The sequence below is a fragment of the Melanotaenia boesemani genome, chromosome 15 (genome assembly GCF_017639745.1).
Source record: "Melanotaenia boesemani isolate fMelBoe1 chromosome 15, fMelBoe1.pri, whole genome shotgun sequence".
Classification (NCBI taxonomy): domain Eukaryota; kingdom Metazoa; phylum Chordata; class Actinopteri; order Atheriniformes; family Melanotaeniidae; genus Melanotaenia; species Melanotaenia boesemani.
Window position 1 is genome coordinate 29,998,883 of NC_055696.1, and position 14,514 is coordinate 30,013,396.

A 14,514-nucleotide genomic window follows, 5' to 3' on the forward strand; every position below is an offset into this window, starting at 1 on the left:
AAGTAGACTATGATGCTTTATCACTTTAGGAATATACAGAGAAAAAAGAAGACTAATGGAAAACTAAAGGAAGGTACATCCTCAACACAAGCAGTGATAAGACCTCACTGATAACTGAGTCAGCCAATGGGAAATGAGAACAGGTCAGTTAATGGCCCGGCAGATTATTAGCATGTCTAGGCTGGTCTTTAACACACAGCAGCTAGGGACTCACAAGGCAAGGCTAGCAACCCTCTCTGTTAGCTCCATTAGCTACTGGTCCTGCTAATGTCTTGGCCAGTTTAGGGAAAACATTTACTGCTGCTTCTTCTTCAAAACTGACTAGAGCTATATGCAGCACGTTGCCCCCATCAGCGGTAGATATATGAACTTTACCTAGATTAGAACAGATTGTTCCTAGAACTGTTCCTGTTTTGGCTTTATCGAACTGGACCCTTCATTTTAGAGTTAACCTTAAGATTTAATTGTTTGTTATTAAGTCTTTAAATGGGTTGGCCCCCTCTTATCTCTCCGATCCACATACTCCTTCTAGATGGCTGAGATCTGCTGAGCACTTGCTACTCGCCACGTGTCCAGGCTGAAACCCGTTTGCATACACATGCATGTAAACATTCTGCAACATCTGTATACGTATTTGTTGCAGCACGACGCAATTAAAATGCTCAACACTGGAAGTTACTGCTACGACAGGACACAGCACTTTTAATAGTGAAAAGGCCTATCTAACTATCCGCCATTGTGTTGACTTCTCACCTCATGTTCATGATCTTGTTCGCATGCGTACCTCTAATCAAGTCAATATTGCAACTCATGCACTCGACACGTTATCTCACGTCAAGGTGAGCGACCTACATACCAAACAAAACATGCCAAAAACTGATATCCCGACTTTTTTTTTTTTTTTTTGCCTTATTCCAATACACGATATATTTATATATCTTAATGTTTTTAAATCTCCTCTAAAACACTGTAAATCCTGAATTCAACATTATCAAGCATAAAAAGACACCAGTAGGATTTAAGTTAACTCTGCTAAATGTATCTTTATTCTGCTTATTCTGCAGCTGAATGGCTCGAGTTTGATTCCCCCAGGGGGTCCTTAGGTAAGACCTTTAACGCTACTGCCTGACCAGGTAAGTTGCTCTGGATAAAAGCGTCTACTAAAATGACTGTAAGGTAATGATGATTTTTCTTTTTCAACACACAACCCCCTTAACAATAAACTTAATAAAAACCAGTGTTTTCCCGACCATTACATTAGAGGGACACCCCTACCTCCCATCAGCAACTCCCACCAGCCCTAGAAAGTTATTTTATTTTCTAGAATTACTCAATATCTTGCATATTTTTTCATTCAATTATATTGTATTAAAACATATCATTTTATTAATTTTGTTATTTTAACTTTGCACCATATCCCAACAGAATTAATCTAAGATCCCCATTCCTCCAGAGCAGGTTTATATTTTGTCCTTTTATTATAAAACTTAACAGCCTGGTTTAATTTATCTTATTCTCATGTTGACATGTAATTACATCACGTCTGTAGCTACACTCACATCAGCAGACACAGAGCACACGTTAGAAATTGCCACATCAACCACCTGTAAAATAGACAAAAATATCAGCTTTAATAATAACGTCTGCTTAAAAGAGCCCTAATCGCAGCCATGATACATATGCGGACAGTAAGTATATCCAAGCCCTGAGAGGGGACAGAGCTTTTTCTGTTGTCTCCCCCAAACTGTGGAGCAGCCTCTCCCGCCACACTAAGACCACACCAACTGTGGACTTTTTCAAATCTCATTTAAAGACTCATTTTTACTTTCAAACCAGACTGAGTTTTGGCATTTAGTATCTGAAGATTAGTTTCATGGTTGTGTTTTTATTGTCTTTTATTGCTTTTTTTATCGTTTTGTTATTTAGTCCTCCTTTTATTTTTCTATTCTGATGTAGGAATTATAAGGTTCCATGAGGAAATGCAGCATTAATATGTTGTTTTAGTCACGTTTTATGTTTCATACTTCCTCCATCAAATCTCCACGTTTTTCCCACACATGCAGACATCCGTTGTGTTCAACTGTAACCTTCTTTTTGTTTTGTTCTTTGAAGGGGGGGGTCTGAAATTGTTCAGGTTTTCAATTCCTCTAAAGACTCCTGCAGGTGATTCATTTTTCCTGTCCACTTGATGGAGAACCAATCTCTGAAAAATAACCTGCCACAGTCTTTGGCTTAAATGAAATCCTTGGCCCTCTGTGGCCATTTTCAGCTCTATTCAGACGAAACTGCTCATACACAGATATTTTTCACGTATTTATTTTTTTTTTAATGCCAGCTTTCCTTGAAGTAAGCCAGCATTTTGAAGAGAAGGTTTTTCTGTCAAAATTAAACAGACTGATGTGGCAGATTTAAATAAGATGGAAATCAAGTATATGTCCTGGGGAAAAGTTGATGAGACCCACTCATCATCTGGAATTGGTCTGGTCAAAAACAGATGTCCAGAGACAAGAATTATTTGGAAAAAGATGTCTGATTATTCCATAATATGAATGCCCAGGGATCACTAGGATATGATGATGTACAGAGAAAAGAAAAAAATGCAATGAATGTTCCACATGAGTCCATTTAAAAGTCAAGATGGAAAAACATCAAGACTTAAAAAAGGAAGTTGAAGAGATTCATGGGGAAGTGAAGACGGCCACAATGTCAATGGTAATCAGAGTACTCTGAGTCATGGCCTCCAAACTGGCTCGAAAAGATTCCAGAAACACCATCAGAGATATCTGTCCAGAGGAGAACAGCCGTGGGAAAAGCTGAGATACTGTAGGGAACCTGCAGGATCCTGGACCTCTGAAAGAAGATCCAAGTTTGAAAGTATCAAACACCTCTCTGGATGTTTTGTCATTATCAAATCAAACTTTATTTATAAAGCACTTTTCATACAAAAGCAGTGCAAAGTGCTTTATATAATAAAACCAAATATATATGAAACCTTCGCACACAGATATAAAAAAAAAGTTTAGCAACACACACCTGATCATACTCTCTTACACACACATCATCACACTCATATCCACACAGCATACAAATACAACCCCCACCCCTACCTGCACAAACATAAACTCTGACTTCTAGTTTCTGTCTCTGAATCATTAATACAAAACATAACTAGAGAGAAACACTTGGAAATAGGAAACCGGTGAGATCAGTGCACCACAGCCAGGCCTGCAGTGCAGGACCCTACCAACCACCCCAACCAGGGCAATCTCCACAGCAACAACCTGCCGACCGAGTAGGCATCGCTCCAATGTGGAGGAATTTAAGTAATTAAATAATTAAGGCAGCCCAAGACCATTAAGACATTTATAAACAAATAAAACCTTGAAATCAATCCTGAAACGCACGAGGAGCCAATGAAGTGATTTTAAAACTGGTGTAATGTGTTCCTGCCCTCAGGTCCTCCTCAGCACACATGCTGCTGAATTCTGGAGTAATAGTAAGTCAGATATAGACTTTTTTAGGAAGACCAGAGAGCAGGACATTAAAATAATCTAATGGGTGGAGTCTGGCCATGTTTTTAAAGATGATAAAATCCTGTCTTTGTGACATTTCTAATGTATGGAAGAAAATCCAGCTCAGAGTCAAAAAGGACACCAAGCTTTCTCACACAAATGTTTCAGATTTAAAATGTTTCAGTTTTGGTAAAATGATCCCTCTCTTGTCTTCAGGACCGATAATTAAAACTTCAGTTTTGTCCTGATTGAGCTGAAAGAAATTCTCTGCCATCCATGACTTTATATCTAAAATACAGTTTAAAAGGACATTACCAGGCTCTATATCATCAGGAGACGCGGCAATGTAAAGTTGTGTGTCATCAGCATAGCTGTGAAAATCAATGTCATGTCTCCTGATGATATCCCCAAGAGACATTTGATTTCATGGATTCTTGGGGAGCATGTATCCATACTTAGGAAAAACTATTGATCTATGAGATAGGAATTTAACTGGTTAAGAAGTAAAGCAAAGACGCCCACCAGTCTGTCTAATAAAATGTGATCTACTTTATCGAAAGTAGCATTGAAAAGAAAAGTTTCTGAGAGTCCATGTTACATCTTTTAATGATCTTTGAAAGAGCCGTCACAGAACTATGATTTGTCCTTAAACCAGATTGATGTTTTCCAAAAAGCTGTGTTGATAGAAAAACTCATGCGATTGGATAAAAGCAACGTTTTATTTAATCTTACTTAAAAGCGGTGAGTTGGATACAGGTCGGTAGTTATCAAGAATGTTGGATCTAAATTACTCTTCTTCCGAAGGGGCCTCACCACTGCTGTTTTGAAGGAAGACCCCCATCTGAAGAAAGTAATTTACGATGTTTAAAAGCTCAAACTCAAAGAAACCATAAAATATTTTTAAAAGCAATGTTGGAATGGGATCTAAAAGACAGATAAGTTGGGTTTAGTTGGGTGAAAATGTGACCTAGCATCTTTGCATCACTCAGGACAAAACTCTCCACTGTTACCTCGGGAAAGAACAATGCTTCGGATATGTTGGATATGCCTCAAAGTAGTTGGAGATGACAAGGCTATCACAGTTCGAGGCTTTCTTCCTGAGACAGACCAGACAGACTGAGTGTTTTGGTGTTGAGCTCGAGAAAGGACGGGCTAGGTGTCAGGTTCCCTATGATGAATTGCTGCTGGGCCAAGTCCAGAAGTGAGTTCAAGATTTCATTCTTGTTTATAAGTTGCTCAGAGTTTCGAGGTTAAATAATGTGCTTGCTGGTGTATATACAGACCAGCTGTCATCATTGGGAGGCTCCAGGGCAGCCATGTTGATCTTTGTTTGTTTGTCCAGGAATCAAAACAAGTAAAAACTTTCTTTGTGTTAAAATAATTAAAAGAAAGAGGGAGTGAAGTTTAACAGTGTCCTGTTCGCAGGGAAGCCACTTGCTCCCAGTTTGGTTTCAGGAAAGAGACACCCACTTTACCTTTCAGATCAAGCTTAAGCGTTCCTTTCTGATAAATCTTATAGTAAGTCTGGCTTGTGACCCTTATTCATCCCTTTAGTTCTGCTGCTATAGGATGTCCCATGATGCACTGGGCTCCTATCTGCTCTCTTTACTTTCCACATAGAAAGATCTAACATTGTTGTCATTAATTTGTGTTTCACTTTCTTTTTCTCAGCAGGTATCCCTGCTTAGACTTATGCTGCTTGTTGGCCCCTCTTTCGGTAAAATGACAGTTGCCAATGACGTTCCTTTAGGTATTCCTTAAGGTAAAACGACATTTTTTTTATAAGAAATTCTTTGATCCAAGTTAATCTACTCAATGATTTAATAAGTTCTATGGCAATCATTTTTTTCCTGTGATTCGTGTTTTGCAGTTTATCAGATATTGGAATCGGTATCGGACAGAAAAATGGAATAGGAACATCCGTAGTTCAGACTAAATAAAAAGAGAGAACTTCAATCCAATCACTTATCAACATCAATATTTACAACAAAAATCAGGTCCTGGAAGGTTATTTCCAGAGTTTTGATGACTTTTCAGTTTTCCTTGTTTAAATAACATTCGCTGTCCGGTGCAGCTCAGGATGGAGGACTGAATCAAAGAGAAGATTGAATGTAATCCCTTAGTTCATTAGCTATGTAATTATTTTATATGAACACTAATTGGACCCCATTTAGCTTGAATTGATTTGTCTGTTATAGAACCCTGAGATGACTTTGTTGTGAGTTGGCATTATACAAATAAAGCTGAATTTAATAGAAACGGAATTGATTCAGTTTGAGTGCGGCATGGCTCATCTTTAATCTATTTTATCTTGCATTTAAACACACGACTCACTTTGGATGGCGGATGTCAGGGACGGAGCGGTTCAGGGAGATCCTGTCGCTGACGTAGATGTTGAAGCCATTCTCCCTGTAGGCCTGGTCCACTCTGTCAGCATCCGTCAGAGGAAACGCCTTCCCCTGCTCACCATTACCTGCACCGAAAACACACACCACCAGGAGAACGACTCAAAGTTAAGATTAAGAAGTGCAAGGAGGAGCTACAGGAAAGAGTTTGAAAGCAGCTCCAGCAGAACAGCATGAGGTCAGGAATGAAAAATATCGCAACCTTCAAGTTAAAGGGGGATTAGACTGACGGAAGTCTGGACAAAGCTGAGCTGGAGCTTAATCGAAACCAATATTCAGAAACAGTAATTGATATTTTGATCATGTCAATTACTTATTTCTCTGAAATATCTTTTAAAAATATATTTAAAAAATTTTTCATTAAATTAACACACAGTTTAACTGTGTGAGCTTAAAATCATTATCTGCTCTTCTATTATGAAAATATTTGCAACAAAAACTTTGTTAGCTATGGGGGCTAAAAATAAGACACTACTAAAATAATTGCTAATTAACTGTAATCGAAGTAACATGTTCAATTTATGGAGATATTTAAGGTCATATCGCCCAGCCCTAAGCTGAACATGTTCAATAGGTTCAGCTCCTGCCTCCAGCCCAACAGACCACACACCCTCTATGAGCCGACAGCTTTCCTGTCACTCCTCCACACAGCTTCATCTCCATCCACATCATTCTGAGACCTTCTCTATCTCCACCTCCTCCACCTCTAGCCTGTTTGTCTCCTGCAGGCAGGTCAAGAAACAACTGGAGAAACAAGGTTGCAGGTCCAGATAGTTTCAACCCAACTGTTCTGAAAACCTGTGCAGGACTTGTGTGTTGGACTCTTCAGCACCTTTTCAACACCAGAAAAGAGTTCCTGTGCTGCCTGGCTCCAGTACCTGACTGTACTCTCACCATTTCTCTTCACACATCTCAGACTTCCAATACAGTTCTAAGTCCTGTCACCTGCAGAAATAATCTGATTACTCTGCATTTGTGGGGAGTATCAATGATGGAGAAGAAACTGAGTACAGAGAACTGATCAGTCAGTTTGTGAGATGGTACAGAAACAATCACCTCATCTTAAACACAAACAAAAGAGATTATGGTTGACTTCAGGAGGAACAGGAGTAAACAAAGCTCTATTTACACCCTGAGAGAAGCGGTGGAGGTGATTGTGGAATACAAGTACGTTGGAGATCAGATGTACAACAAACTAGACTGGAAAATCCAACACAGAAGAATCTAGAAGAAAGAACAGAGCAGACTCTACTTCTGGAGGAAACTGAGGTCCTTCAATGTCTGCACCAAGATGTTTATCTTCCATCAGTCTGTTGTGGAGTGTATCCTTTAATGGAGAGGAAAGTAGGAAGGAAACAACATGGTGGACATACCAGATCGAGATGAGTCTCTTCTGATGGCTTCGTAGTCATGCCAGTCTTTCCTCCTCACCCCGTCCCATCCCACCTGAGGGTCCTTCCCCATCCGGTTCACTCCCTTTGGAGAATCAGACATAAAGAAGGAGATGCTGTTAAACACAGACCAGCCAGCCTAGTCTCCATCATCATATTGCCTGTGTGTCCTGACTAAAGCGGTTCAGAAAAGTTGGTGTTAAAGAGCTTAAGCTTCCAGTTTCTGTCTTCAGCATCTATTGGAGCCACGTTGCTCCTCCAGAGTTTCAGCCCCCTACATCCAGCGCTGCTCCGACTTTATCCACAGAAGGAGCTCCCTTCTATTTCATGCTTGACAACCCAGTGAGGAGAATATCAATGCTGCGACATCAACTCTGCAGAGGCTTTCGCCGCACAGATTAAGTGCAGCTCCGCATACAGACACCGAGGCTGTTACTCATTCTACACGCCGCCTGACTTTCACCGACTCTGCATCCTCAATTACACCATCAAAACACAATGGAGAAATAATTAGCTTGATGAGAGGAGGCAATTAGTCAAACACTTTAAATACAAATGACATCACTGGCTGCATAAAACACAATGAATTATTAATCCTGCTGCTGCCTTAGAAAAATATGACCTCGAATAACAAAGTAATGAACAGCGAGCTGCTAAGAGACGACACAAGCTGAACTCACTCATCACAGCTCAGCTATACAAGCATCCTCGGGATCTCTGTGGGGTCTTACACCTCCATCTGCATCCACCCTGCTCAGTCTGAATTCAGAAACCCAAGTAAAACATCTAACTAGCTTTGACTTCCAGCTGTCCTTTAACAGAATAGCTGCAGTTTGACACATAAATAACGGAACAGTGGAAATAAAGAAACAAAACCACACATGTGGAATTAAATACCCTTTCTTCTACACCATTACACATTGACCACTAACAGGCATCAACCTCAAGCCGAGTCAGACACACTGAGAAAAATATTATCCATAAAAAAACAAACAAACAGCAAACATATAATGTAATGTTTAATAAATGAACTCGCCATGTCGAGGAAAAAAAAGAAGCTGTGATGTATTTAATGTCCTCATATATATATATAAAACAGAAGCAACAAAAAGCTGGAAAAGTACAAATAAACAACTGAATGAGCTTTTGACGACTAATTAAGTTAATTGTTAAGAGGTCATAACATGACTGGGTATAAAAGGAGCATTTCAGAGAGGCAGAGTCTCTCATGTGTAAAGAAGGTGTTAAGATAAAAGTGTCTGTAACCCTGTTAGACACAAGTGGTCCTGTAAAAGACTGGCATCCTGTCCAGGTGTACCCAGCTACTTTCCTAGTAACTGCTGGGATAGACTCCAGCATCCCTGGAACCCTGAACTGGATTAAGCAGTACAAAAAATGGATGGATGTTGTAGAAGGAAGAGGGGGAATGTTTCAGGATTAATTAGAAGACCCCTGTTCAGGTTAACGCCTCAGCCTCTGTTTCCTCTGTGACAGAAAGCTGAAAACTAGATGTAAACCTGGCCTCATTATTCTCAGATGCTTCAGGTTATGTTTGAACTCTAAGGGCTGAATCTTGGGGTTCTGATCGGTGGTTAATCTCAGGACTCCAGTCAGCATACTGCTGCTGATGGGTCTATGATAAAGAGTTTCACTATTATGTAAGAGTGGAAGGTTGGTAAAGTAAAGGCTAGTGAAATAACAGCTTTCAAAGGAAGCTTTTAAGTGCCCCTCTTCATCATCTCTCCATGCAGTGTCTAACTACATCAACCAGACCATGGAAAGCCTTGAGGCTGCCTGCATGATCAATAATAGGCCTCTGATTGGACAAAAATCTGTTCAGCTCTACTCCTTTTTTATCCTTCCTCCTCCTAGCTTCTCGTCCCCTTTGCCCTGAACCCCACATTTCTTGTCTGATCAGCAGCAGGCGGCCTCAGAGTGTCACCTGACAGGCAGCAGGACTCCATCTGTGAACAGTTATACTAAAGAGAAGCAGACTGTGCCGCCTCATTTCCTCCTGATTAAAATTTCAGCGCACGTCACCACCATACTCCTCTGGGGCTTCTCTCACTGCTAACCAAGACCTTGAAAAACAAGACAAGGAGAGGGGGAAACTTTCCAGCTAATGTGTGCACATGTTTAGTTTTTTGGAAGCAGGATATCAGAAGATTCTGAGAGACGGAAACGGAGATGGACAGCATTAAAAACCACAGATTTTCCTCCAGGAACAGATGGAGAAGCAGTCCCAGGTAGTTAAAAAAGATAAAATAATAAACAAGCCATCATGGTCTACGCCCACCGTCTTGGATTAACCCCGTCAGTCATGGTGAATGCTGGAATTAATGGTGAAAGTGAATATAACTGTATGACAATGTGGCTAACACAGGCTCCTTTCACACTGTGGCTCAGTTTCCACTTTTTCTTACCAATACGACTCATATGAAATTTTTAAATGAACGGCACAAATCCTGTTTTTTAAAATCCAACCACGGCCACTTTCATGTGTGGTCCTAGATCAGACACGTTCCACATTACAGGATTGAGTAAATGGTGAAATTCTGCGCCGGCGGAAGTAGAACGCAGAAATATTGAATCACTTCATTCATCAATTGGGCATAATTTTGTTGTTTTCGTATTTCATACATGAACACATGAAGCATCCAAATGTACTTCCGTAAACACTTTGTGCTGCGTGACGTCGTGCTTTCCTCTGCAAATCAGTGTGAACGGTATGCAAGGTGACGCTTAAGTGTGATGAAGGTCACATTAAAACGATGTGAATGACCACGCAAAAAAAGAAAAAGCAGGTTTGAGCGTTAAGAGCTGCGATGTGAAGGTAGCCATAAGGAAGGTGATGGAAGACTGGGAATCTCCAGCTAGAGTTATTTTTGCATTTTGGCTGCAGAGTGTCGTTTTTAGCCATGCTTTCACTAGTGCACATGAACCTGTGGAGCATTTTAAACAATCACAGCTAGAACAGTCCCGGTTTTTTCTTAAAAATATTTTTGGAAAACATTTAAATTGGATTCAATTTGTTTATTAGTTCCTCTCTTATTAAGAAGTGATGTGTGGATTACTACAACCTAATAAAGCTTTACACAATAATAACAGCATTAAGTACCAGAATCACAGTAATGTTCAAGTAAATTGATTTGGTATAAAAACATTTTGGTATCTGCAGATATCCACTTTCACATCGATGCATCTCTTCCCATTAAACTGGTCATCCTCCTACCACTTTTACTTGTGGAGCTGCTGCAGTCGATTGTCCAGAGAAGAAAGCTGCTGAACATGGTGGAGATTTCTTCACATCCTCTACACAAGACAGTTAGGAATCAACAGTGTGTTCAGTCAGAGGCTTCTTCACGTCTGCTGAACACAGAAAGGTTCAGGAAGTCACGCCTACAGCAGACATCAGCTGAGGGAACAAGACGTGACTACATCAAAAATGTTAATTACAGCTTCCCTCTGTGGATACATGAAGTATACCTCATTTCACTTAAAGACATGAAGAAAGGAAAAATCCAGACTACAAGTTTTACAACTACTGCTGAAGGAAAGAAGAAGTGCTGTACGCACCTGGGATAAACTGGACTTTGGTAGATTTTATGGTTAATTAAAACTTCTTACATAAGACTAAAGCTAAATTGAAGGAGAACATCCACCTGTTCCTGTTTATCAGTGTGTTCTCTGTAAGACCAGACGTTTCTGATGTTTTTTCTCCTTTATGTCCTCATATGTCCTTTATTTCCTCCCAGCAGCTGATAAGGATGCAAACTCAGTGCTAGCACACCCAACAGCCCAGAGGACTCTGAAACAGAGCCGAAAACAAGGCAAGACTCAGTCATCTGTTCCTCCACTCCATCACCCTGCAGACTGCCGCCGTCCTCCATTCATCACAAAACCCAGGGCTCCGAGCTGCCACAAACTCATCCCACTGTGGGTGCTTTTCCACTCCGTTAATATGCAACACAACGCAAACAGAAGAGCTGCAACACGGTTCAGGATGTGTCTTCTCCATCCAACATTCCTCTGTTCATCCACAGGAATGAAATGTTTTAAAGCAATGCACCAAAATAAATAGGAAAGAGAAGGAAGCAGGTGGAGGGAAGCTGAAGGATGAGAACATAAATCCTGTCAGCAGGAGTCCTCATTAAATTTAATGGAGCCTTTTAGAGCTCTATTTAACTGAAGACAAAAGGCCACATGTCAGTCAATGTTTGCTCAGAGATTCATAAAAAAAACAGACTGAAAGTGTCACCTTATAGATGTGTCTCCATATTTACTGAATCTACCTGCAAACACAGACACTGTTTACACACCAAGTAGTTCCAACTGGTCCCACCAGAAAGCTGCATCGAGAGGAGCAGAAATTAATCTGGGTCCAGTCAGGAACCAGTTTACAGCTGGACTGTTCATATCTAGCTGTGTTCAAGCAGCCTAATAACTCCAAGCCATTTTCTGCTTTGCTATATTCTATCTAAAATATAAAAACGCATGTAGAAGCTCAGCCCTTTTAGTCCCAGTCACCATGCAAACATTATTTTTCAGAAGAGCATCAGTTGTCAGATTATGAGGTTAAAATGTGCCTTGTAATAAATATAATATACAATAAATTATATAGCAGCATAAATGCCGACCAAAACAACAAAACAGAACTATGTGGAAATAACACACAGATCAACAGTAACAAGCCTTTTCTCATCTACATATTCTCTCAAGTCTTGGATTTCAGGAGAAAAAAAATTTGTATTGAAACAAACACACAACAGAAACTATTTATATATTTACTATTCTTTGTCCAGCTGTTTATTTTATTTTATTTTTTTGCTATTTACAGGTATTTCTGCTACTATTTACCTACCTACTATCCTCTCAAAACCAACTCCAACTCAGCTGGCTTTTGGCACCACCGTGGATTAAAAACATCTTCTTACCTTTAATCCAGCCAAAGAGGATCTTAAATTTTGTTCTTTTCGCACAGACGTAGAACTTTATGGTTACTTGTCGATCTTTGCTCTGCTTCTGACGGGACATTACAGTCAATTTAAGCTCTCTGATTGGTGGAAAGTTTGACAGGAAGTAACATAATTTCAAACTCGATACCAATAATAAGGATGGTGTTCAATATTATTTTCAATACTATAGAGGGAGAAGTTATTTTTTTATCAAAGTAAGAACACCACAAAAATACAAATAATAAAAACAAAAACTTGTAAAAAAATATAAGAAAAGGCATTAACAATGTAAAATAAATGCATAATTTTTAAGGCTCTATTAGTTTGTGCAGAGATACGTCTTCATACAGTCTGAACAGTGTTGTCAGACTGTTTACTCACTGTGGTGCAAAAATAAAAAAAATATAACTTCAACCACAAGTTAGTGTACTTATTTACTTATTTACATATGTGCCCTTTTCTTCACAATACTTGAAAAAACACTGAGACCCCCTGATCGGTTAAACACGTAATGTTTTCATGGTTCAGCAGCACAAATCTGCACAGGGGCTTTTATTTTGAAAAATACCGTAAGTTTTTACACTGCTCCCATGTCTGATTTCCTGTCTGCGGAAATTGATGCATTCTGGGTGCGTGCTCCATCAAAAATAGACTTGGCGTGTAAATTTAGCGGAGACAAGCCGCTTCTGGGATGCATTTGCTACGTGCTGCGGTGCACCCGGTGGACTATTGACTAAAAAGGCCACGAATAGCAGCGGAAGCTGCGGCACAGCCGTGACGTGGCTAACACGGACTCCGTGGAAACATGGGACGCTACAAACAGCAGCGACGGTGGCACACATTGCGCTCTCCAATCGCTTTGTTCCAAGAAATTTGATTGATTATTATATTGGAGGGAATTTTGACATTTTTAAAGCAGTCTGTGACAGACAAGGTATTAAGGATGAAGAATCAGAAGATTTTGCTCGAATTGACAGAAATCTTGCTGTTAACTCCACTGTACAAAAGAGGAAGACAAACCTGGGTTCATTCTGTTTTACAAACGAGGAAACTGCATGGTGAATATCATCATTTAATGGCAGACCTCAAGGCTGATCGGGGCTGCGTGAAGTGGGGCTGGGCGATTAGTCGATTTTTAATCTCAATTACGATCTGGCTTTTCAACAATCAACAAATGATCTGATTTTTTGCTCCTTCACTGTTTACTCTTGTGCTGTATTCAGCTGCAAATCGAGCACCACTGGCATTGCAGTGCTCTGCTGCAGACTCCTCCCACAGCGCCAAAGCTTTAGCTTTTTCAGCACGAGTTGCCAACACCTCTCATGTTAAGAGTTGCGATTCAAAACATTAAAAAACGTTCTAAACAAACATGACTTTTTTTCTCTCCAAAGTCCAGTGCTCAAGTAACACAGTGAACAACCCGGGATTTTAGAAACTCATCAACACTTTGGACAAACTTTTTAGTGGAGTGTCTCCCTGCCCTGGATGATGAGTGTGGTGAGGGTGTTGTGAAGGACGTGGCTACAGTCCAATGTTTCTCCTCCGCTACGAACCTGAGGTCAAGCCTCACCATAGAACCGTATACAAATCTCACAGTACATTTCATTGACGCGGATTTCAATGTGAAAACGAAATGTCTCCAGACTAATTTTTTTTCTAGATCACATTGGTCAGAACATAGGTGCTGGTCTAAGACAAACAATAGCTACTGGGACCTGGTGGAAAGAAACTAGACGCTGTACTTCACTCTTTCTCTCTTGATAGAGTAATAATTGTGTTAAATAATCAAGATCTCAATTTCAATCAAAACAATCGAGATTATTATTTTTTTGCCATAATCGAGCAGCCCTAGCGGGAAAGTTGGTACCAGTTTAAATGATCTGTTCCTCCAAATTAAAAGTGTTTGCAGATGCAGTGTCTAACCTGCTCTCAGCTCATTGGTCAGTCAATTAAGCTCCTCGCTGGTTGGTTGTAGTGCCATGCGGCAGCAACAAAGGTGTAACACTTTTTATTTTATTGTGTCGTAAGCCCTGTGTGCACGTCTACGTGAACGAGCACAACATTTCACATGCACGAATGTCGCCTGTTGCTTGGCTGGAGAAAGGCAGCGATTTCCACCTCATCACGCCTGTTCCATAGGAAAAGAATGGAGAAAAAGCGCCGTCGCCTCCCGTGTGTCGAGCCCATAAACGAAACATTTTCAAGTCAGTGTCAAACCAATAACACCAGAAAAAGTGGCTAAATCTGTCGC

At 40.2% G+C, this 14,514-nt stretch overlaps 1 protein-coding gene across 2 annotated transcripts in view; it reads right to left on the reverse strand.

The window, feature by feature from the left end:
- Positions 1-14,514, reverse strand: part of LOC121654825 (polypeptide N-acetylgalactosaminyltransferase 10-like) — a 109,839-nt gene that overhangs the window by 67,646 nt on the left and 27,679 nt on the right. The window contains exons 2-4 of one of the 2 annotated variants that reach the window (XM_042009158.1): positions 7,989-8,067; positions 7,291-7,393; positions 5,847-5,985 (exon numbers count right to left, since the gene is read on the reverse strand). In XM_042009158.1, coding sequence (XP_041865092.1) covers positions 5,847-5,985; positions 7,291-7,381 — 230 coding nt within the window. In that variant the 5' untranslated portion in view covers positions 7,382-7,393; positions 7,989-8,067. The remainder of the gene's footprint in view (positions 1-5,846; positions 5,986-7,290; positions 7,394-7,988; positions 8,068-14,514) is intronic. The other variant, XM_042009157.1, reaches the window with a different exon arrangement.